The sequence below is a fragment of the Aulonocara sp. 'chitande type north' Nkhata Bay genome, linkage group LG5 (genome assembly GCF_057382095.1).
Source record: "Aulonocara sp. 'chitande type north' Nkhata Bay isolate Kocher_YH1m ecotype deep benthic linkage group LG5, A_spYH_male_GT1.1, whole genome shotgun sequence".
In the NCBI taxonomy this organism is placed as follows: domain Eukaryota; kingdom Metazoa; phylum Chordata; class Actinopteri; order Cichliformes; family Cichlidae; genus Aulonocara; species Aulonocara sp. 'chitande type north' Nkhata Bay.
Window position 1 is genome coordinate 2,217,853 of NC_141348.1, and position 22,859 is coordinate 2,240,711.

Below are 22,859 nucleotides of genomic sequence, written 5' to 3' on the forward strand. Positions count from 1 at the left end.
GTCCACAAATCAAAACAAACGCACTGTGTTGGAACGACGACGACATGAAACATGCTTAAAAGCAGCTCCAAAGAAAACGGACGGTATAGAGACCGATTGCGTCCAGAGGCGAAGCAGCAGCACTTGAAAACATTAGAATGCATCGCAAATCTGGACCCATATGAAATACGGCAGTGGAGTAAAGACCCAGACGACTTACCGCCACTGTCCTACCCTGATATCTTCACGTATCTTGTTTGTGGAGTAAGCGCTTACACTGGGAACCAGTTTCATAACTACAAGTCACTGGAGGCGCACATCCAATTTACAAGTGCAAAATTTGGCTATTTTCAAGCCGCCAAACTGTGAGTACGTCGTCATTCATACCAAGGTAAGTCAGCTGGAGTGCATTGAGTGTAATAGCCATTGTCCACCCCCCACCTTAATTAATGTTATACATTTATCATTGAACTGCTAAAATATCGTTATCATATCATGTGCCCATAATTGTAAAGTAGATGCAAACTAACACATTGATAATCGGGCAAATTATTACTTAACGCCAATTTGTGTCCTTCCTGTCTCATTTATTTATTGTCTTTACATCAACCTTGTCCTTGTATGTTCCAGGTACTGCACTCCCAAAGATTGAATGAACCTGCATTACGGCCATGGGTAATTGTAAGCACCACGGGGAAGGTCGAAGCCGCACACTGAACATGCTGAACATCCTACCTATATAAATCCCAGCAGGAAGCATGTTTTAATAGTGTGATTGGGCCATCTGAACACGCTACCTATATAAATCCCAGCAGGAAGCATGTTTTAATAGTGTGATTGGGTCATCTGAACACGCTACCTATATAAATCCCAGCAGGAAGCATGTTTTAATCGTGTGATTGGACCATCTGAACATGCTACCTATATAAATCCAAGCAGGAAGCATGTTTTAATAGTGTGATTGGACCATCTGAACATGCAACCTATATAAATCCCAGCAGGAAGCATGTTTTAATAGTGTGATTGGACCATCTGAACATGCTACCTATATAAATCCCAGCAGGAAGCATGTTTTAATAGTGTGATTGGGTCATCTGAACACGCTACTTATACAACGGAGCCATTAACTACGTAAGGTAGCATATTCTGATAAGTTAGCACGGATTGATAGACAAGACTATAAATTTACGCTACGGTAGGATGTTTTGACAGCACACCGGTTCTCGTCGCCAACATTTTTCTTTTGTTAAGCTTACTGTTATCAAGGCATGGTAAATGAACAGTAAACCTTGCCTGATGACTAATCTTCCCGTTTCCCTCTCATTGATTTATTTGGGTTGTCATGGCAGAAGTATTAAACGATGCCTTTTATTAGAACATAAGCATTTAAATGGAGTAATTGTATTTGAATTAGTTAAATATGAGTGGGCAACTCTGACCATGACAAGACTGCATTTGCTCTAAAGAATTAATAAAAAATTTAGACATATTGTTGTCATTATTTTTACTCTTCAATTTTATGTGTTTTTTCTTTAAGATGGTATCAGAAGTTGCTCCTCCACCATGAAAAAAACCATCTGCATATATTCTTTCACTACATCCACGATTCTCCTCTGTGGTCTTCCTCATTCATCCTGTTTGGAGCTTAATGTTCAACATCCTTTATCTATTAAAATTACAGAAGGAGAAGAAAGTAATCATCAGAGCAGGAATCATGATAAATGATAAACAGATTACCAGTACATACAAACATAACACTTGCATAATTTCTCTGATAACGCTGCATTGGATGGGTTTATTAACGGTGGGCTGAAATTGTACTACAGTCTGCTGGTGAGGAACTTTTTTGAGTGTTGAATAAAATGTCCTCCACAATCTGTATATGAATTGTCATTAAAACCACAGAGATTCTTACTTATAAAGGAAAGAAAAGTGGGACAAAGCCCATCAACATATAGTGTATATTTTCTGAAACATTACAAAGATGCAGGTAATTCTGGGTTCACCTGAATTACAGATTAGACTGGTGGACAAACAGATGTTGTGTACAACTGGTGACAGCATCAGTGACAACAAATTAATCAGCAAGGCTGGAAGCAGAATTAGGAGGCGTCAGAGTCAGCGAGGGTCAGAGATCAATGAACAAATTGCCCACCTTCATGGATAATGCATCCCCCTCAGAAGGATTCAAAATTAGGCCACGAAGAACAGTTCAGGAAACCTATTTTGTTTCGTCTGTGAAACTGTATAAATAAAATGTAAATTATGTTAAAGGCAAACACATTTGTAAGCCATAAGAAACAAACATGCTTTGCAATATACCTTCAAACATCTGTATAGATTTGATACATTATTTATTAACTGAATTTGCTAACATGTCTTACATAGTGAGAGTATTTCTTTTACTGATGATATTTCAATGATATGTATTTTTTATGACTAAATAATGCTCTATCGAACACCTGGCAATAACAGCAGGTGTGGCAATTTTGTAATTTGTTGTTTAAATTTGATATTATTTCAGGCAGTATATTTTCTTAGCCTTTGTCATACTCATGCTTAACCCTCACAGGCTCAAATAAAGTTTTTGTTGCTAATGCACAAAATAATACCTGCAGTGGTACTTCTGAGTAAAAAACTCATGAAATATGTATGTGGGGTGATCAGGTTGTTAGCTTTTAACTGTTGCAAATCTGCAACGCCTGCCTTGAGAGGGTTAACACAGCAATCTCAGAAACAGTACAGTAATTTGGGGTGTGGATCACAGGGTGAAGAGTGGGGGTCACCCAGAGTCAGAATCCAGTGAAATATCAGTGTCACCTTTTACAGTTTTCCTGTAATCTGAGCTCAAAGATGAGGATATTAAAAGTACAGTACTGTATATTGGGTAAAGTTTACTGTAAATTTTCTCTGAACCGTACAGTAATTTTTGCTGTGGATCACAGGGTGAAAAGTGGAGATGAACCAAAACTGGGAGTGGATTGTGAAGTACAATAGTGTCAGGACACAAAAGACTGCATTTCTAAGCCAGTCGGCACCCGTACCGTAATATGCATAAGAATAGTGCAACAACATTTTAGGTGCGGCTGGCTTGACTGTGTCGTCCTAAGTGAGGGCTCACTTGACCGCGGTCAAATATGGTGCTGGAGAAACAAACTACAGAGAACTTTGTAAAGAGAGTATTGAGTGCTTTGGCGATGTAAATGGACTGGTTCTTATATAGTACTCAAAGCACTTTAAAGAACTTGCCTCATTCAGGTGTACGCAAGCACTTTTCTCTGTAAGCACTTTCTGTGTAATGTTCACACACATTCGGAGAGCAACTCTGCGTTGGTATCTTGCCCAGGGATATTTGGCATGCAGACGGGGATTGAAGCACCTTCCTCTACTACCTGAGCAAAGCCGCCCCATGTTCGTCTGTGCACAGATTTCTTTCAATACAGTATTATCACAATTGTGCAAAAATACAGGCATGAAAGCTTAAAGTGCGCGATCACAATAAAGGTGACGCTCAGAGACTGACTGAGTGATCTGAGAACTCATCAGCGCTCATCACTGCCTTCACTTACTTGCTGCTATGGGTGCAGGAATAACACAGTTATGCAGTTACTTTCTCAGTCTGCTAGAGCCTCCACTTGAACGCAAGAACCTTCATTTATCTTCTCAAACGGAATTCAAAATGTTTTTTACAAATTGAAGGATTAAGATATAAATCGCAGAAGCATCGATCCACACATTCAAAGAAGAACAACCCAACAAACTCTTCATAAAACTCCAAGAGATATGAAAATCTTTATTTCTGTCTATTCTGTGTTGTTAATAACATCACATCTTCACATAGTAGCAAAAACATATTAAACAAACATTAATCTCAACATGCATACTGTACTTCAAGTTTCTCTCATGGAAAGGCCAGTGTTACTTTTATAGTATCCTTTCCATAAATATCATAAATATCTTTACCCATGTAGTGGAATTATTTTATTTTTTCATTTTAGTTAACAAGTATAATGTGACCACATTCACTTTTTATCAGGACAAGCTACACCACCACGGTGGTTAGCATACAATAACACTGCCTTGTTCTCAAAGCTTCTTGCTAACTGTACTTTTTTCTGAGATGTTCTCTTTAAGTAAGGATACTGAAAGTGTAAGCAGTGTATACGGTCACATCACGTGCTTAAGGTTGTGTTAGCACTGATAATTCCTTCACAGTTCTTTAAAGATGCTGAAGTCATCATATCAGCTGTAAATGCAGTGCTGCTGCTGTCCTTACGCTATACTTTCAAGCATCACACTTTCTTACTGACCAGTTTATTTCCACTTTTTATGCTCTAGTATGGTGTGACTGAATCAAGTCAGCAAACCAAATTCTGTCCATCTGAGGATGAGAAAAAACTTGCATGAAATGGGAAGAATGAGATGAAGATGGCTCCTATGCTTTAGACGTGGCACTGTTTCTGCCATTGTAAGTACGCTAATGCTTGAAAGATCCATTAAAAGTCTGACACTTCACTCTTCAGCTGGAGCGTCCATCAAGTTTTACATTCCAGGTTTCCTCGTTGGGATTACGACTCAGACGATGATGTGAAAAATTAGTTATTACATTAAACCCATAAAATCAACACTGGCAAAAACGCCGTGCACTTCACAGAGCAGCTTTCTATGGCCGAGCAGCTCCTGCAGGTGTAAGGTGTAGGTGTCACAGCACTCTGGTCCAAAGAGGTTATGTGCAGCATGCAGACAGAAAATGGCTTTACAGAATATGACTGAATGTTGAGGCACCAAAACACACTCAGTCTGCCCCTCAGTCTGATCAAGAAGAAAACCTGACTGAGCGCTTCATAACATCAGTACGATGATGTCCCAGAGGCCATGTTCAGGTTATTCTCCCGTCCACACTGAGCGGGCGGATCAGTGGAGTCTGCATTAGCTTTAACAGAAAGGTCTGATTTAAGTAGGTAAGCTGAATAGACAAGAAAAGCTAGAAAGCTTTATCAACTATAACCCCAGCGAGGACCTTGACAGGTGTCTTGTGTACAGGTGAAGGCTGGACAGTCAGCAGGATACCTTCCTAACATTTGTCATTCCCAGCATTGAACCGTTTCCTGGCACAGCCTCAGTGAAACAGAGCATCGTTTCCACCCCACAGTTACAGACAGGCTGTGCTTTTCTTTGGTAACACCGTCGAAAGAGAAGCCCCGTGTCCTCTCTCAGTAGCTGCTTTCGTGTCCTGTCAGGATGTACAGGCTGCTCAGTGCTGACGGGTCATCAGTCGGTGTGCTCTGAAGGATGATGTCTCTGCACATTGTCAGCAAATGAGAAGGAGATGAGTTGTAAAGGAGAACCAGAGAAAGGCAGTACTAACCTAAAGCCAGTGCCTCCACCTGCTTCTACTCCTCCCACCTCTAGTACTAACACTACTCTACTGATACTACAACCACTGTAGTTTGACTTTAATGCTACACACTGGTACAGTACTGGTACACTTACTGGAGTTTTACTCCTGTTCCTGCTCATCACCACGCCTACTACTTTTTTAAACTTTATGATAAGTGTGAACATTTACACACCAGCATACAAACAAGTTTAAAGTAGAAAAAAGGAAGCAAAGAGCTGAGAAATACATAAAACATAACACAGAAGAAAAAGAAACCTTTGCAGGGATTCCTTCTACACCCAGTTTGAGTAAAAACTAACTGAAACACAAGGAAAGAAGATAAGATCAACTAAATAAGGGTTGTATAATAATACTTAGTACTGGCAGCCACCAGCGCCAAGCCTCAGCCTCCCAGTAGACACACCTATGGTACCGATTTAAAATCCTACATGTCTTTGTTCTCAGGTTATCACGTTCACAAACTTGGTGTCCACGCTATTTGCCTGCCAGGCTGACAATGATTTAGATCAGCGGTCCCCAACCCCCGGGCCTTGGACCGGTACCGGTCCGTGAGTCGCTTGGTACCGGGCCGCGAGAGTTGAGGCTCAGGTGTGAAATGTGTGGTATTCAGGGTTTTTATCGGTTTTCAGCATTATTTCGTTATCGTTTTGATTGTTAACTCGGTTTTCCGGGTCTTTTCACGTGTGTTATGAATAAATCTTCTTTTTTTTCGGTACCGATACTACTTTTATTTTGTTGTATTTATCCGCAACACCTTAAAGGCTGGTCCGTGAAAATTGTCGGGCATAAACCGGTCCGTGGCGCAAAAAAAGGTTGGAGACCGCTGATTTAGATCACAGAAATCCAACAACATTTTTAAGCTGTTATTCCTGGTTTCACAGTGGAAAACTCCGGGTAACGTCCATTATCTTTGCTCCTGTATAAGACTTTCCTGAATGCTGAGGTTTGGTCTTCCACATGAAATTCAGTACTTTTGTTTCAGTTTCATTAATGATGCATTGATTTTGGACATCGATGTAATATATATGTGATACACGACAGTCTTTGAGTCCGTCCTTCTCATATATAATCCCACTGTTTTTGCACTTAGTAATGACTGATTTAAAAAAGAAATTGTGAAATATTTCTAATGAACTCACCACGATTCTTATTACAAACTTCATTAAGAGCTGCTGGATCAACAGGGGTGTCCTGGATTTGTTAGTAATATAATATAGTAATATATTATTATTAGTTTTAATTATTTAGTCAAAAATCAATTCCAGACTGCTCTGAAAGAAATCAAAAAGAAAGGACATTTTCTGAAGACTGAGCTTTAATGCCAGATATCTATACGATCCAAATGTAAACACACACTTGTAGTTACTGAAATTATTCATTTTCACAGGTTGTGTGTCAATTGTTTGAGAAAACCTGGTGTTAATGTCCCCTCCCCCCACAAAAATGATCAAAAGGAAGTGCTGAGGTTATTATCAGGATGTCCTAAAAGCTCTCAGTTAATCCAACATGCTGCAGCGAGAGTCCTGACAGGGACTAGAAACAGAACATTTATTGGCTCCAGAATAAAAGATTCAAAATCCTCACATAAAAGGTTTTGAATAATCAGCCCCTGTCTTATCTTAATGACCTTATAGTACCATATCACCCCATTAGAGCACTTCGCTCTGAGTATTTAAAAGTAAAATGGGAGCCAGACCCTTCGGTTTCCAGGCCCCTCTTGGTAAATGGTAAATGGACCGGTTCTTATATAGTGCTTTTCTACTCTGAGCACTCAAAGCTTGCCTCATTCACCCGTTCACACCCATTCATACTCTGACGGATGCACTGGAGAGCAACTTTCATGCAGGATATCTGGCATGTAGACGGGGAGTAGGTGACCTGCTCCCCCACCTGAGCTACAGCCACCACTTCTGTGGAACCAGCTTCCAGTTTGGGTTTGGGAGACAGACACCCTCTCTACTTTTAACATTAGGATTACAACTTTCCTTTCTTCCCTGAATCCTCCCTTAGTTAGCCTAAGTCTAGGCTGCTGGCGGGTTCCCGTGATGCACCAAGTGTTTCTTCTTCAGTCGCCCTTTTCACTCACTATCTGTTTATACACCTCTCTGCATTCAATCATTAGTTGAGAATATTCTCTGGCTCTCTTCCCCAGATTGTCTTTGTCCAGTCTTCCTCCTCTCACCCCCCCAACCAATCGCAGCAGATGCCCGCCCCTCCCCCAGCCTGGTTCAGGTTTTCACCTGCTAAAAGGGAGTTTTTCACCTTTGTGCACCATAATTGCAGGGCCTTTATCTTAAAATATACAGTGTCTTGAAGTGACTATTGTTGTGATTTGGCACTAGAATAAAGAAAATTAGCACTAAGGAAAGTAGTTTTCTGTACAAAGTGTCAGGTAGACAGTAGTTGGTAACTTTAATGGCTGTTTTTCTTTGGAGGGCTGCATGCAAACACATAGGCTGCATTTCCTAAATCCTTGGATCTGAGTAACCAACAGAACAAACACTCTAGTGTGACTCCTGCTTTAACGCTACCATTAATGCTAGCAGTATTCATGCTACTTCCACATGCTACTCTGAAAATCACTTCCAGGTCTATTAACAATAGTATCAAGAAAAATACTATCCTGATTACTTCTGATGTACTAGGATTACTAGTTTCTCACAGTGATTGATAGCTCTTGTCAGCATACAGTTAACATACCTGTTTGTTCCCAGAACTCTGAACACACGACTCTCATCTGTAATTTCTTGTGTTACCTGCACATAAAGTGAAAATTCACATGTGTGACTTAGAACTAATATGATAAGCACATGATACGAGCTCAGCCAACGTTGGATGAATTTACTAGTTCATCACCTCATCTGAATGGAAACTCCTCCCTTTGAGGCCATGCTTCCAGAACGCCAGCACACTATCCTGCAAGCAGACTGACAGAACAGGAGGTGTCACTCAGCTTTCAGGACACACATCAGCTCTCATTCACTTTGTTTGTCACATCATCATTTCTACCTAGTGTTTCAATGGGGAAGTCAAAGACTATTTCTGCAGGCAGCTGTCTGGATGGAAGTCCTTGCAGGTTCACGATCTTTACAGTTCCTGTCCAAACAGTACACAGATTGAGAATGAGCATGAAAGACATTTGAAGGATTCACAATATGCGAGGGGACTTACTTTCCAAGGTGATGAGAACAGTGTCTCGGTCCAGCTGGGTTACCTGCACGGCTCTGAGTGCTCCACTATCTCCTGACGCACGGAAACAAGGAAGCTTGTTGAAACAAGTTGAAGCTTGAAGCTTCAGGAAGTCAGCAGAGACACGCAGAAACGGTCCTACCTGGCACTGGAACAGGAGCGCCGTTCAGCTCTATAATATCAAACCTGAGCTGTTGGCCGGTTGGTGGTTTATCATTACTACAGTCTCTCACTCCAACACACAGCTGAGGAAACTCATCTGTTGCCAACACCAGCAGTTCAAATATCGGAAGAGAATCTGGGAGTCTGATGGCGAGTTGCTGTGAAACAGTCACCAAGGAAACAAGAAAAACTAAATAAATTCTCATGGATGGTTAAGTGATGCTTGTTAAACCGGAGCTGAACCTGTTCATACAACCGTCCAAAACAGCACAACAGAATTCTTGTATGATTAGTAAATCTTGAGATTAAAGATAAACCGATGCCATCCATCCATCCATCCATCCACCCATCCACCCGTCCGTCCGTCCATCCTGCCGTCCATCCAGCCGTCCATCCACCCATCCATCCACTCATCCATCCGTCCATCCATCCATCCATCCGTCCATCCATCCATCCGTCCATCCGTCCATCCATCCAGCCGTCCATCCGTCCATCCATCCATCCGTCCATCCATCCAGCCGTCCATCCATCCATCCATCCATCCATCCATCCATCCATCCACCCATCCATCCACCCATCCATCCATCCAGCTGTCCATCCATCCATCCATGCGTCCGTCCGTCCGTCCATCCATCCATCCATCCGTCCATCCATCCAGCCGTCCATCCGTCCATCCATCCAGCCGTCCATCCATCCAGCCGTCCATCCATCCATCCATCCATCCAGCTGTCCATCCATCCATCCATGCGTCCGTCCGTCCATCCATCCATCCATCCATCCATCCACCCGTCCATCTGTCCATCCAGCTGTCCATCCATCCGTCCGTCCATCCATCTAGCCATCCATCCATCCACCCATCCATCCATCCATCCAATCATCCGTCCATCCGTCTGCTTCCGGTTATCCTTTTTCAGGGTGGCGGGGGGCTGGAGCCTGTCCCAGCTGTCTTAGGGCGAGAGGCGGGGTGCACCCTGGACAGGTCCCAGTCTGTGGCAGGGCTAACACATAGACACAGACAACCATTCGCACACATTCACACCTATGGGCAATTTAGCGTTTCCAATGAACCTGTCCCCTAACTGCACGTCTTTGGACTGATGCCACTTTTCCATAATGTTGTGACACAGGCGTGTTTCTCCAAGCAGCACTGTGTTAGGACTGCAGACAGGCTTAACACAGAGCTCTGTTCTCACAGTACATACATTATCTTCATGAAATGTGCGAGACATTCACAAAAAACCTGTCAATTAGTCTGCTATGTGATCTAATGGTGCATGCTGGCGTTGAACTGTGTGCTGATAACACTGTTCCTGTAGCACAGAAAACACATGGTAACCATTCAGTTACACGAGCTTGGACCCAGAGAAGGTGCTGTTGGTGTTTTTGGACGGCGTTTATACAACGTTTCTTTTATTTAGTCTCTAAAATCTTGTTGGGCTTGAATAAAAAGTGTGCATATGTTATTAAAAAAAATCAATTACATTCTTCAGATTTTGATATGCTGTCTGTCTACTTTTATGTAATTCAGGTCTAATGGCTGGTTTGCATTGTGGAAATCGGGGTAGAGTTAGAAAGGAAGACATTTATTCAGGTGGCAAGTTTGACATATCTGTACAAACCTTTAGATGCATGAACTTCTGAAGAGGCTCATACCACAAGAGTAAAACCAGGCCAGATGGGACAGCCCCGCACAGAAATGTGCTATCTGTGTATGGGTTTCTTGCTGAAACAGAGAGAGCAGGACTAAGTGTCTGCAGTTGTTCTCCGTGAACAAACAGACTGACCAGAGTAACTCTGCATTGCTTACCTACACTGCACCTCCTACAACCTTTAGTGTCAGGAATCTTTACAGATATGGCAAACTTTCTGTGGCCAACAGAGAATATCCAGGTCAGAACAAGCAGACAAAATTGGGTTTACAGTATCCTCCTTCCTCAAAATCAAGTGGTAGCATCATACATGACATTATTAACACTGCTGCACCTACAGCTCCTGTTTCCCTGCATCTGTGATGGCGTGTCGTACCTGAGACTGATCCGCTCAGTGAGGCGGTTGGTGCTGAGCGACAGGCTGCTGTGTTTCTTGTGCAGATGTCCTTTCTGTTCAAACAGAGCTGGCAGGCTGTGCGAGTAAAGCTGGGACGACTTCCCTGCAGGATGGAGCCTTTTTAGAGCAGCATATTATCGAGTGGACACAATGTTCTCCGTTTGTGTCACGCTGTTTGTTACCTGATACGGACATCAGCACATTGTTCATAACATATAGCCATATACATCGCTGAGGGAGGAGCTGTGGGGAAAAGACAAGCAGTTCACTGAGACTTCAAACATCCAGCTTCAGTCATCAGACTGTTCCAGAAACATCATTTCCTGGTTTTCAGTGCTCCTCCTTTCATCAGGAGCTGCACTCCTTACTCAGGTTTTTCAGGGTGATGCGATTAATGACTTGCACTTTGCTGTTATTACTTGCATTTTTACACAATGCTCTTCTACTCTGACTGACACTTTCAACTACCAGCTTGACCGCGCATCACTCTTTTCTACCACAAAACGACCAGTTACACATGTCTGCATGAATTCTGCACGCACGTTTGCACTACAAGCTGCACACAAACACGTGCACACACATGCACACACTCACATGCACACATCCATGATTTACTCCAAACCTAACCTTCAGCGCTTTTTAACTTCCAACCCCTTCAGTGGAAACATCGGGAGAAGTTTGCCAGATTTAGGGTTTGCAGTGTTATTGCAGTGTTAAGCATAGACTGGTTTTAAGGAGGTCGCTCCTTACTGGGGTTATATTGTCATAGTATCTTATGCTGCAGACCTAACCTGCGCTGGACCGAGTTATTCCTCCTGCACGTCTGTGCACGGATAGTCGAGCATCTTATGAATATAGCCACTTGACCTTTGACCCATTTCAGTATAAGATATTGTGAAAGTATTAGTCTTGGCTGACTTTCCTTCGTGTTTCTAATAGAGATGGCACGATACCACTTTTTTATGTCCGATACCGATACCGATATCATAAATTTGGATATCTGCCGATACCGATATGAATCCGATATAGTGTTTTTTAATCAACAAAACTGTTTTTTTTAAATATCTTGCTGCATTTTGTATAAGTTCATACTCAAGTTTAAAACAACAACTACACTAAAGCTATTCTGTTATAACTGTATACAAAAAAAATATTTCATAGTTCAGCAATACTGATCAATCTAAAAAACTTAGACCTACACCATCCTCCCTATTCTGGTATTTTAAAGAGTACTTAGCGTAAATATTAAGCAACCTAACTAATAGGGTTCCAACTCCCAGCAACAACAAAAATAAATAAATAAAAATTGGGGAACCACCCCTCACGCTCCACCTCATGATGCTTAATCAACGTAATCAACCTTAATTTGATGAAGTGTGAAAAAAAATGCACAGAAATCAATTATTTTTCAAGAAATATTAAATAGATTCAACATCTTTCTTCAACAAAATTGCAGACTGCACAGATGGTACCTTCCCAAAGTAAAAAGTACTATAGCTTACTAGGGTATATTAGACTTAATAGTCACTATATACAGTAATTGACTTCTATTCCTTTTACATCAAATTAAAACTTTGGGTGTCAGATAATTATTTATTAAAAGCTCGACATTTTAAATGAGAATAAGAAAGAAAAGTATGTCTTTGTGCCCCCTTTTCCCTGTTAATGCCCTATCGGCCCCCCTGGCTAAACTTTGCTAGATCCGCCCCTGCACAGTTACCAGCCGTCAGCTGCGTAGAAAAAGATCCTGGTGTAGAAAGTAATATTAAATAAATTCTAACAACAGCTTATCAAGCTTAAACGTGCTGCTGTTGTTCAGCCGCTGGTTTCTTCTTTCTGGTGCAAAGTGGGCCAAAAACAAAGAAGAGAGACGGAGTCGTGACAGAAAAGCCGATCAGCTGATCATTAAGCAGTTTCATGATTGAAGTAGCAGCAAGAAGAGGCAGTCGCTTGTTAAGCTTAACGCAGGAATGCTTTACAAACATTCAGAGATGGACTTACACACTTGCTTTACTTCTCTCGGGATAACTTTGTCGGAGATGAAATGCCAGGTTGCTAGCGAAGCTCCAAATGCTATCCAGACCACCGACAGGTCCCGCATGCCACAGCCGCTCTATCACATGATGCATACTGCTCCGACTGCTAACGTTCTGAGGTGAGTTACGGCGTGTTGCAAGTTTTGTGAGGTGCTTTCGTGACATTTAATGGATCGGATTACATTTTTTATTTTTCTCCGATATCCGATCCAGTAATTTAGGTCAGTATCGGACCGATACCGATACGTAACATCGGATCGGTCCATCTCTAGTTTCTAATGTTCTTGTGTTACTAGTAGCCCTGATGTTTCCCCTGTCTGACCTCTGTCTCGTCTATGTGTTGCTCAGTTTTCTGGTGTGTCGTGTTTTTGTCCGTCTTCCCTCCTTTTCCTCTCATCGCCGTCATCTGTGTCCAATCATTTTAGCCTGTACCTTGATCCCCATCTGTTCATCTTTGTTCTAATCCCTGTTTTGTAGCATGTAGCATGTCTTCCACACATAGCTCCTGCCTCTGTGCTCATTTTGGGATTCTGTTTTGTTGTTGGCTAATTTTGTGCACAGCTAAAGTTTGCTTTGCTGACTTTCCCTTGGTGCTTTGCAAATAAGTCGTCTTTCCAATAACTTCACCAGAATGGAGGGCAATGAAAAGCATTAAAATGTTACCAATTATACTCATTAAACACAGGACATGTAATAAAGGATTCAGGCCAGTTAAGTGGAGTGGACAGCATGGCTGTTAAAGCATTATAAATGTGAGAGAATTACGATCTTACCTTCTCTAATGTATCTTCATGAAGTTCATTAAGGTTCAGTGTGTAGATGCCTTCTTCTGCCCCAAGAATAAGATACTGATCTAAGTAGGGAAAGTGTTTATATAAAGAAGTTTCCATCAGCACCAAACACCATCGCATCACAAGGTTCAGACACCAGACCTGCTTTCACTTTGGCTGCTATCCCCATTAAGAGTGCCTCTTTGTGCTACAATGTCAGGCAACAGCACGCACATGACCCATGCTGTGTGCAGGCACCTGGCCACTACAGTGCCACATCACATTCATTGTGACACATTGAAGGACGTGCACACGTAACAAAGAGCATCTCTGCACAACAAGACCATCTTAAAGAGAACACAGCCACATTTAAGTCAGTTACAGCTTTCCTTTCAAACAAGAAGTCTCCTTTTCATCGTACCTTGCATAAACGAACTGTCTGCTCACATTAATATAAACCTGTTATAAACCTGCTGCTGTGAGATTTCTGAGAAAACGCTCTCATTACTCCACTATGAAGTAAAAACAGAACCACAGACCAAACCACTGACCTCTTGTTTTGGGAAAAATCCAGGTGACGGCGCAGTTGATTTTTAGAGGGCAGCCATTGAAGACTTTAGAGAAGCAGGCTCCCATCTACAGAAGCAGCAGAGCAACTGAATCACGTATGGTCTGGCATGTTTAGATTGACTCTTCCGTTTAAGTATGTTATCTTTCCAACAAAACCAAACTGGCTGTTATACTTTTATTCAAAGTTGCACAAGTAATTTTTTCTGTTCAGTCATCCAGGTCACGGTAATCTGAGGAGCTTTGTCTCCCAATAGGGCTTAAAATCTGGGACTCTCCACCTACTGCTCTTAGAACTGAAGGAGCTTCTCAGATAAGAGATGAAACGTCCCTTTGTCTTTCAAAGCTCCTTAGATCACAAACCAGTTTGCACAAGAGTTACTCTAAAAGTGAGGAAGTAGTGAGAAGGTGCAGAGGTTTGTGGAATCTGTTGGCAGGACGCAGCCATTAAAACACACGGTTGTACGTGAGGAAGCATATCATGTTAGTCATGAGAGCTTTGGCCGTAAAATGTTAAACTTCACACTTACATGGACTTGAGGGGTGGGAGGAAGGCCATGACAATCAGCGCTCTAAAAATGTCAAAGGTTACACATAACAAATGTTATTATTTTTTGTAAATGTCACAAATCAGCATTTTGACTGTTACACGGTGTGTAGTCCGACACCTTTAAAGGATCCAATCATTAGGAAGTTATAAGGTTAGCAAGTCACACAGGCTGATATGCTGAGGCTTCCACTTACATCATCCTTCGTCTTCCTCCTCAGTGTGCTCCATTCTGGTGATAGTGGGGTCTCTCGCTTGGGTGAGGAAGCAGTAGTAACCAACTCTGCTGGCACAGCGCCCTCCGCTGGCTGACACGTTTCACTGCAGCCCTTTGTGATGTCCTGAGTGGCCGAACACCTGGCCAAGGCTAAAAGGAGAAAGAGATTTTTGTGGGACTCATTGTGAGCTTGGTCAGCTTAAAGTGGAACTATTACGGTCATAGCTGAAGTTAATGCATGCATGAAGTCATGTCTGCAGTAACTGCAATATACATTATTACATGGTATTAAAGTTCCACATCACGGCATCAGTGATATAGCAAAACCATTTACATTCATTAGCGTACAAAACAACAAGCAAGCGCAGTGTGTCAGCCTGAAAAAGCAGATACTTTGACAACCTCTAAGAAAGTACAAAGATGACTAAAATATGCAAGAAAACTGCTCCTGCTGAAGGTGGAAACAATAAACAACAAACGTGTTTCACCACTTGAGGCAAAAACACTCCATCGAGTACACCCAGATCACGATGGCACACAAGGAGGAGACACTAACAACGTTAAGCAGTTGTTCAAAAAGCCTGAGCCAAGATACAACATCCCAGGTAGAAGATAACTTTTTACTTTATGTGATGATATTGTCTAGTTAGAAGGTTGATTTACTTTTCTGTTAAAGTGTTATATGTTATGTTTTGAGTTTTCTACGATACTTTCGTCCTTACATTTGTCTAATTCTGTGTAACTGCTCTGCACTCTAACTCTGCTGATGCAGGCGCATTGTAACAATTCAATTTAATGTATATATCAACAAATAATCACAACATTTGCCTCAAGGTGCTGAATAGTGTAAGGTAAAAAACCCTACAATAATACAGACAAATCAGAAAACCTCAACAATCATATGACCCCCTATGAGCAAACACTTTGGCCACAGCGGGAAGGAAAAACTCCCTTTTAACAGGAAGAAACCTCCAGCAGAACCAGGCTCAGGGAGGGGCGGGGCCATCTGCTGCGACCGGTTGGGGTGAGAGAAGGAAGACAGGATAAAGACCCATCAAGCAACTTATAAGGATAAATGTGCAGGCAAATTGTTTATATCCAGCAAAGCTGAGAATAAAACTGGACACCGGAGAGAAGACCTAACAGAGGCCGCACGGCGGCTGAAAGAGCTCTGAGAGTCTGAACAGGGCGTGGAGAAAGAGAGTGCATCGAAGAGGAGCTGAAGGAAGGCTGGAGAAGCAACAGGCAGGCAGCGGTGTCAGCATCAGACCTCAGGGCCCTTATGCAGGAAGAACTCTAAATTAACTCAATTCTAGAACGACTTGAATATGTGTTGATTGATACGTTGAAAGTGACAAAAGAAAGAAGAAATCGAGACAAAGAAGTAGATGCACACAACATACAGTGGATGTTTTGTTTCTGCCAAAACATCGAGGCAGATAGGTTTCAGATAGTAAAATATCCCATATTAACAAACAATATATTTATAAAGTTCAGACGGAGGACGCGTTTAGGTTTAACATGAGTGGATTACACTCACCTAGGATTTATTGACCGTTTCTTATCAATTTTTACTCCCTGAAGCCGGGAAGAATTTTTTAAAATTCCATCATGTTGGATTTTATACTTGATTTAAAAAAACATATCAAATAATGATTTCGTACATTGATTTAATATTTCTAAGCGTGAGACTCAAGAAAAATACAAATAGAAAATGTGTAGGGGGTTTGGTAGTGGGAGGAGCTCAGACGGTCACGTCCCAACAGGTTTATTTTGTTCATAGTGAAAGGTAAGGACTCTCACTGGCTGCTATAAGCATGTTTTGACGTGTTTTCTGTGGCAGTAGGAATGAGTATAAACACTCTGCTATCAGATTTTGTTCATGCTTCAACATTCAGGATTTTGTTTGCTGTATCAGCCACACTCGTGTTTTAGTTCTGTTTTATGGCTCCGAGAGGTTGTGTCATTTCTCCAGACAACTTTGGTTTGATTTGTGCTGAATACACTGTTAAAAGTCAACAAAGGAACATAAGGGATTTTGCGAATAAAGTTTATTTTGCTTACTTCAAGATGAAACTTTGGGATCGAGACAAAACACCCTGATTTTTTGCAAAAAAACAAACATTTTTGGATTCAGCACCCTAAAAATATCCCATTCTCGCGTACAGAGCAAAGGGGAATATGCAATCATATAGAGAAAATGACACATATGCACTTTGTTAGTTATAACATAAAAGGAATTAATAACCTGATTAAGAGAAACAAATCCTGGGACAGTCACAGAGACTGCAGTGCTCTGCAGCTTTGATTCTAGAAACCGACCTGAGACAGAACATCATGTAAGGCAAAAAGGGACCCCAGACCTGATTAAAGATATCTCTCCCCTTAACTCTGTACATGACCTGTTCAACAAGAGTTAGATGATGCAGTATTATCCTGCAACCTGTCATAACAGCCAGATGCACCCAGAGCCTCTGTCTTCCAGAAAGATTCATGCTGTCAGGTAACAGACCCAGGACACACAAAGCTGGAGACTTAGAGAGATTAAGATGAAAAAGATCATTCATAAGGTTAACATGTATTTTCCACATGCATACAGCATATGAACTGACATCCTGGCTTCTTTCTGACATTTCCAGCAGGTTCTGGAATAACTCCTGGATACTAGATGGAGGGTCTGGGTTAGTCTTCAGATTAGATCAAGGTCCAGATCCCCCAGCTGATGAATTCCTGCCCTAGCACACGCATCCCACTTGAACGCTTTCTTACCAATAAATACTTTCTTGTTATACCAGACAGAGGTGAGAGAGGTGAGAGAGGGATTAGTGTTGATGAACTGGGGAGCTCTAAACTAAGTCTCTTGTACAAAAGCCAAAAACTGGACCTTTAAGGCCTCTAAAGGTGTAGGAGCCACTAAGCTTTCATCAGTATGATGGCAGGAGAGTTATTCATCTTAACTAACTGAGAGATAGTGGCATAGTATCCATTTTCTATCTCTGATAGCATATATGTTGAACCGATTGAAGGATGGCTTTTGCCTGCCAACATATAACCCTCCACACAAGCCGTCGAGTTGCCAACAATATAAGGAAAGCTCTAAATTTACAAATCGCCTTTAATGTTTCTTAGCTTGGATGCTGAGAAACATTCGACTGAGTGGGTTGGGTATTCCCGGAACAAACACTGATAACAATGGTATTTGGAGAAACATTTGCTACATGGATCAACACTCTCTATATAAAGATCGTAGGGGGGGTCAAAGGTCACAGTTAACGGATGCTACTCTGATTTCATCAAGTATATAAAGACATCGCTGGGATCACATACGTTTACCTCACTGTCTGAAATAGTCTAATACAAACATCTGAAACTGCAACGTTATGTGGGACAGGACAGAAGTTAAAAGAAAAAGCGTCTGTTTAAAGGCAGACAAAGCTGAGGTCTAATGTTGTGATGAGTACCTGTGGTGGAGTCGGCTGTGACAGCGCTGTCGGGGCCCAGTGTACAGGTCGGTCTCGGTGTAAGATCTTTGTCCTCTGTGCTGGGAGTCAAAGAGCTGAAGGCTGGCAGTGAGGCCGTAGACGGACTGAACACACTGCTCTTTCTGCCTCCCTGAGAAACACCATCAAACATGTTACTAAATACAAATACACATTACTGCATGTGACAAGGCTGATGTGCATGGGAATGTTGCTCCCATGGTTTTATACTGAACACATTTCTGCATGTTCATCAGATGGAATAATGCCTCTGTGGTGAGTCATGGTGTTTCCTCCCTTCTCCACTGGCATTAGAGGGTGTTCCCAGGACCTCAGCTGTCGAGGGCATTTTACCCCTGCTACAACTGGACCAGACGATAAGCGATTAAAAACCCCACGAGAGGTGCAGCCAATGCTAGGGAGGAGGGGGGTAGTCAAGGGTGAGTGCCTGGTGGCTGGGCCCCAGCCAATGGTGCCTGGCCAGCAGCACCCCAAAGGAAGCCTGCACTCCTTTGGATCCACCACCTGCAGGAGGCGGCCAGAGGGATTCAGTGGCAAATGGATTGGGCAGTGGTCAACTCCTTGGGGGAAAGTTTCTTAAGGTTTAGGATGGCTTAAGGAGCCATCCTAGTTGATACAACTGAGAAGGTGCCTCTGGATTGGGAGATTAGGGCACCCTAGGAGCCTCTTGGCCCCCAGCATCCCTGTGAAGGTCTGTGCTAGGGTACAGGAAAGAAGAGCCCAGCAGTTAATGCAATCTTGGATCCAGAAAGAATAAAGCAATTTTTACCCTGGTCATGGAAGGCTGCACCAAATCCTTATTCTCCTGGGGACATTCAAGTTTCCCCAAAAACTCAACATGTGTTTTTGGACTTAAATTAGGCATTCAAGGCCTCCCTTGAAGTGTCCTATTATAGTGTTGATAATTATCAGATTGGAATGAAAATAATGAAGAAGCCACTTTGCCTTTGACACACTAGATCCTGCTGGACTGGAACTGAACTGTTGCTAAACAAGCAACAATAAGTTTGGACTCACACATGGTTTGATCACTCAGAGACATTTCCAAGCATTTACAGAGTCAGTACACGGGAGTAGGTTTAGCTGGCTAAGTAAGCCTTCTTTACTCTTTATCTCCTTTACATCTATGGCAAATTTAGAACTGCCAGTTAATCTAACATGCATGTATTTACACTGGGACGAAGCCAGTTACCCAGTGAAACCCCAAGAGGCAGGAGGAGAGCGCACCAGTGCCACACAGAAAGGCCCCAGGTGGGGTCTGAACAAGAGTTACCCACTGTAAAACCACGCCACCTAGAGGCTGGTTGGAACAAATAACCTGTACTGTACTGAGGCAAACGTAGAATTTGAGGAAGGCTAATTTAATTTTAAAGTTAGTAGAACGCACAGGCAGGAAACTGATGGAAAGTCATAATTAAAGCTTTCTGCACAATTTTCACCTTCCATTAAAACACTTATGCTACTTTGCATTTTTAAGCATTTTTTGTCATCTTTAGGTGTACACATATTAAACTAGTATGGAAGAGTAGAAACTGCACATACTACAAAAGTATTCGCTCATCTGCCTTCACACGCATATCGACTTGAAGCCAATTGATTCTATACAAGTTGGAACAGCTGAATTTGATGATCTGGACAGGTGAGTGAATACCTTTAGCAACATATAAACTAGTATATAAAAGTTGAAGATACACACAGACACAGTATATATGAACAACTCTAGAGTGACCGAATTGCGACAGAGATTTTGTTTATGGTAGAATGATTCACACTCACATCAGCACATGGCACTCTCTTGATGGTTAAACTCCTGAAAGACAAAGGAGCAACAATGGTCATGCTCTAGAAGACAAAGACGTCTTATAATGAAATCCACATCAAGCATAATAGAAACAAGCCGGACATAAAGGCAGGTGCTGGAGATGCTGAGGGTTGGCTAAGAGCAGGACATGAACAAAAATCTGAAGGAAACATTACAACAAAGCAAGCAAACACCAGACGTTCACTGAGGCGGTGCTGGTGTGGAAACCTTTTAGAATCAAACACTATGTAGGAGGTAACAGCTCCCCTCCTATATCCAACGACATCATGGATAAAAAGAAGAAATAGAAAAAAAAAAACCCTGCACTGTCCAAAATCTAGTCAGTTTTCCACATAATGTGAGGGAATCAGCACAAGCACCACATCAGTGACAAGTAACACAAACCCAAAGAAGTTAACAAAACAAAACACGTACATTTGTGCTAAATCAAACGTGCTCCCAAACTCCAGTTCATGGAGGTTGGGATTAGATCAGATTGAACACAAACCTGCTGATTATACCCAACACACAGACAATGGTTGATTTTCACATCAAGAATAATTCCATGACAAGCAGCTTATTTCAGGTGAATTCAGGTGGGATGGGGAGACATTGGTGTTAGGAAAGGCTAGAGTTAATGGACATGGCCTACCTCAGCTCGAGAGCTTGCTCCACACATTCCAACAGGCTCCTGCAACACGAAGACCTGATGTTTATCTGACTACAGGCCTGAATGGCCCAAGAAGGAATTAACCCAAGGTTTGATCACTGTCTATCATTTCAAACTCAGGCTTAGAGCACTCGTTTTTGTGCCAAGGGTTATTTCCAGTTTACCTAACATCAAACACAACTCACCCAGTTATATGCTTGAAGAGTTGCAGCAGGGATTATATACAGTTGTGGTTAAACGTTTATAAAGCCTTTTAATGGACTTTTAATGATTTATTTTCTTTAATGACTTAAAAAAAACAAGATCTGGGTGTACAAGTTTGAATTTAATTTGAATTTTTGCAGATCCACACAGAGTCAAAAGTTTGGACACATCTTCTCATTTGATGTTTTTCCTTTATTTTTACGACTTTCTACACTGATGTTTTCAGTTTGTAACTACAAATATACGAAGCAAGATATATGGAATTATGTCGCGAAGAAAAAATTGATAAATAATTCTAAATACATCTTGTATTTTCAAAGTAGACTTTGCTTTGTTGACAATGCTGCAAACGCTTGGCCTTCTCTCAATGAGCTTCATGATGTAGATGCCTGAAACATCATGTTGATGCACGCTCAATCATCCAGCTAAGGAAAATTCAAAATCGACACAAGCTTGAGGGAAATTTGCAGCTGCCCACATGAACAAGCCAAACGCCTTCTAGAGAAAGGTAGTTTGGTATGTGTGGAGGAGTAAAGGTGAGCCTTTCAAACCTGAGAACACTGTCAAGCGTAGTGGTGATAGCATCATGCTTTGGGGCTGTTTTGCTGCCGGTGGTAATGGTAGGCTACACAAAGTGGGACACTGCAGGACAATGATCCCAAACACACATCAACATACATCACTGGTTCTAGAATGGATAAAACAAACATGACGCTTATGAAATCACCTTTCCAAAGCTCTGACCTCAACTGAGGTCGGGTCTGTACCAGGAAACCAACCAATTTACCAAGTTTTCCAAGAACAGTGGTTCGATAGAATTACACCAGAAGCTTGTTGATGACTACCAACAGTGTCCAGTCACAACTTGTTAAGAAATATTTAAACAAAACTGCATATGCAGCCAGCATATATACTTTGACTCTATGTGGATTAGTGAAAATCAAAACTTTATTTAAAGTTTGGTGTTTTTTTAAGTCATTAAAGATGTTGTTGTGTTGATTAAAGCCCAGAGTGGACGTAAACATCTGATCACAACTGTAAACGATTCCTTTGTGCACATGTCATCATTTTAAAAACAAAATAAAAGAAATTAAATAGAATATGCAACCCTCTTTTTTTCATAAATATACACTTATTGGCCACTTTATTAGGTACACTTGTGGGTACACTCGATTTTTGCCGGTCGTTGCTCATTAATGCAAACATCTGTTGGACTTGAAGTTCAAACTGAGCATCAGGAAGAGAAGTGACGTGTGAGACGAGTGTACCCATTTTCTGACAGCTGCTTCAGCAGGATAACGGTCTTAAAAATGACAGCGAGTTCACTGTGCTCCGCGGTCAAAGGTCTCAGTGCAATCCTGGATGTGCAGCAGCAGTGCATGCAATGCCATCATGTCAGTTTGAACCGAAGTCTCTAAGGAATGTTTTCAGCACCTTGTTGAATCTTTGGCATGAAGGCAAAAGGGTCCAACACAGCACTACCAACGTGTACGTGATAAAGGGGCCAATAGTATAGTCTCCATTATTTTAACGGCACCTGGAAGTATCCAGACATACGGAGCATTACTTCATTATCACAATCTGTGAATAACGCAGTTAGATTGGATCAGCTGGAGGGCAGAGGCACAAACTAACTAAACAGAGTCTGCAGTTGATTCGGGTTTTGTTTATTGTTTGTTTATTCATCCACTCTTACTGCAAACAGTTAACGTATGCAGTTAGAATAAATCATACTAAATTTCTTTTTGTTTATTTGTTTTTACTACAGGT

General features: G+C 41.8%; 1 protein-coding gene across 3 annotated transcripts in view; it reads right to left on the reverse strand.

Annotated features, from left to right (window-relative positions):
- Positions 1–3,746: 3,746 nt before the first annotated feature.
- map4k2 (mitogen-activated protein kinase kinase kinase kinase 2) overlaps positions 3,747–22,859 on the reverse strand; it is a 45,230-nt gene continuing 26,117 nt past the window's right edge. The window contains exons 16-32 of one of the 3 annotated variants that reach the window (XM_086290917.1): positions 20,868–20,906; positions 20,191–20,224; positions 18,376–18,526; positions 14,895–15,064; positions 14,681–14,722; positions 14,135–14,219; positions 13,587–13,666; positions 10,960–11,020; positions 10,757–10,880; positions 10,539–10,597; positions 10,351–10,454; positions 8,712–8,889; positions 8,552–8,623; positions 8,390–8,476; positions 8,237–8,307; positions 8,081–8,136; positions 3,747–5,280 (exon numbers count right to left, since the gene is read on the reverse strand). In XM_086290917.1, coding sequence (XP_086147043.1) covers positions 5,193–5,280; positions 8,081–8,136; positions 8,237–8,307; positions 8,390–8,476; positions 8,552–8,623; positions 8,712–8,889; positions 10,351–10,454; positions 10,539–10,597; positions 10,757–10,880; positions 10,960–11,020; positions 13,587–13,666; positions 14,135–14,219; positions 14,681–14,722; positions 14,895–15,064; positions 18,376–18,526; positions 20,191–20,224; positions 20,868–20,906 — 1,501 coding nt within the window. In that variant the 3' untranslated portion in view covers positions 3,747–5,192. The remainder of the gene's footprint in view (positions 5,281–8,080; positions 8,137–8,236; positions 8,308–8,389; positions 8,477–8,551; positions 8,624–8,711; positions 8,890–10,350; positions 10,455–10,538; positions 10,598–10,756; positions 10,881–10,959; positions 11,021–13,586; positions 13,667–14,134; positions 14,220–14,680; positions 14,723–14,894; positions 15,065–18,375; positions 18,527–20,190; positions 20,225–20,867; positions 20,907–22,859) is intronic. The other 2 variants (XM_086290918.1, XM_086290919.1) reach the window with 2 other exon arrangements.